Below are 2,435 nucleotides of genomic sequence, written 5' to 3' on the forward strand. Positions count from 1 at the left end.
GGGGGGGGGGGGGGGCAGCAGGCTGGAAACAAGTGGTATCAGCAGGGCTGCAGAAGGGTTGGCAGCTTGGGAGTGAGGGACACTGGCAAGACCAGGGGCTGTTTTCTACTGAAACTATTTACTGGGTTGGGACTGGCCATCAATGTTTACAAATGGGTCCTAGTACACAAAAGGCTGAGAAACACTAAACTAGATGACTTTCTGAGGACTGTTTCAACCCTACTTTTCTCTAATCCTAATCCCTACTGAAGGTCACGAGAGAAGACACCAAACACAATGAAGATTTCATGTTTACAACTCCACTTAAATTCAGTTAGCCAGTTTTAATACACTTGATACAGAATCAACATGCTGTATATCATTTGAAATTATTAAAAATTAAAAATGTTAACCTATACAGTCAAGTGGCTTTGAGAAATCAGGTAATACAGGCACCGTTACTGTTACCTTTGTCAGTAACACTTATCTTGTAAAGATTACATACATTTTCCATGATCTCAAATTGAATGGCATTACTCTCCTTTGTTTCTCTAGTACACTAGCCTGACAAACAGCCATTCCATTGTCTAGGTTCAATGGCAGCTTGACATGCCTAGAGTAAACCAGGAAGTCCTATTTACCCTTTAAGGATTAGCACATTAGCTTTGTTCCAGGCTCAAACATCCCTAGTACCATGCATATAAACATTACATACCTCTTCATTGATAATTGTAGCATTGCTCAGAGAGCGCAATGCTGACGTTATTTTTCGTCCAAGATCTGCTAAAACCATTTTGGCAGATTTAAGAAACACTCACACAGCAATCTGTAAAGCATTTTAAAAAGAGTAAGTTAGTAAAAACTCTAGAAATTAACTAACATTTTATAACGACATTTTGTTAATTTAGCACAACTCAAGCTACTTAAAACCAAAGCATGGGGCTGCAATTAAGAAATATTTAACCATATATCTGGTACATTTCAGTGCAGCTCAACCAGGACAAACAGGTCAAATGCTAGTTTCTGCCATTTAGCAACATTCTTATTTCAAGGTTTGAATAGCTGCCTCAAATCACTGAAATCTTCAGCTTACATAAATACTAAAGAATACTTTATACTGGAACCCTGCCAGGCTCCTTAGCATCAATACCCATTTCAATTTCATGCCACACTACATTTCGCCCTTTCCCTGGAATAAAACACCATTGTGCAAAGCAAATAAACTTCAATTTCTGAAAGAGGCAAAAACTAGGCAGATGCTTCTCTTGGCCTGAACAGTGATTTAAGGAAACTGCCTTTATACAACACAAGCTTTCCTCATGCCACACTTGGTAATCTAGGCTACAATCAAATTGAAAATAAACTTTTCTTCATCAGCACAGTGATGTTTCATTAAATGCATTACAGAGTGGGGTCCTTTTAAAGTTATTCTGATGTTTACTAACTGCATTAATGCTTTAAAGGAAAAAAAAAAGTTTCTACTCTTTCCTTAGAGAGATAAGAGCTGATCATATACTGCTCTGTAATTAAAGAACAAGTCACTGATGTGAGCAAGCCATCTGGTTGTTGTGTTTAGCTCAGGGTGCATATCCAAACACCTTTGAGTCAACAAGTTTGAAAGCAGCAATAACTACATAAACCAAACAAACCTGCCAGGATTTAGAACCTGGAGTGAGGAACAGAAACCACCAGAAAGCTTGACTAGATATAGAACATACATCCTTAGCAGAAAAGCGGTAGCTTCAGGATCTAACTGCATGTATACAATATATGTACGTACAGTACAGATTGTAAGGTGATTTACATTACTGTCTCTTGATGTTTATGCAGTCCAAAAGAACAATTTGCCTCATGATCACCTTTGCTCTTAAGACTAGCTAGAAAGTCTTTTTGTTTATCAGTCTAAGTTTCCCACCATGGAGAAGTTTTCATTTTATTTTGGAATTTCATTACTGCTGCTCATTTTGCTCAAGTCCCAAAACTCCATTTATAATATCTTTAAAAAGTTAACCATGACATCATTTACCAGGCTTGCTTTATGGCAAGGAAAAACAGATAAACTCCAAGTTGGAAGTGAAGGACTGTTGCCAGAAACTGAAGAGAAGCCTTTCCTTTCTCACAACATATACCTACCTGGTGGCCTGACAAGAAGTAGTTCTCAGGCAGAGGGGAAAAATATTTTATGATGAATGCCAAACAGAGACTGGATATTACATGTAGTCAGACAGGACACCTTTTATTAGGACATCAATCTTAACCACACTGGGGAGGAGCCTAGACCTAGGGGCTACTCCCCCCCTCCTTTTATTATTTTGCTTAAGGCTGAAGGCCAATGAAAGTGTGGCTTAGACTATCAACTGCCGCTGTTTTAGATTATTCAATTAGAAACATTTTAAAGCTCTATCTTAATAGCTTTAGTGAGACTGGCAACTGAGGTCCGAACTCTAAAAACGTTT

At 38.3% G+C, this 2,435-nt stretch overlaps 1 protein-coding gene across 2 annotated transcripts in view; it reads right to left on the minus strand.

Annotated features, from left to right (window-relative positions):
- The window catches only part of SRP54 (signal recognition particle 54), a 31,551-nt gene that overhangs the window by 22,532 nt on the left and 6,584 nt on the right, over window positions 1–2,435 (minus strand). The window contains exons 1-2 of one of the 2 annotated variants that reach the window (XM_019518891.1): window positions 2,006–2,104; window positions 695–805 (exon numbers count right to left, since the gene is read on the minus strand). In XM_019518891.1, the coding sequence (XP_019374436.1) occupies window positions 695–772 (78 nt within the window). In that variant the 5' untranslated portion in view covers window positions 773–805; window positions 2,006–2,104. Of the gene's footprint in view, window positions 1–694; window positions 806–2,005; window positions 2,105–2,435 lie in introns of those variants that run through there. The other variant, XM_019518892.1, reaches the window with a different exon arrangement.

The sequence above is a fragment of the Gavialis gangeticus genome, unplaced genomic scaffold (genome assembly GCF_001723915.1).
Source record: "Gavialis gangeticus isolate Ggan-Ray unplaced genomic scaffold, GavGan_comp1, whole genome shotgun sequence".
NCBI lineage: Eukaryota > Metazoa > Chordata > Crocodylia > Gavialidae > Gavialis > Gavialis gangeticus.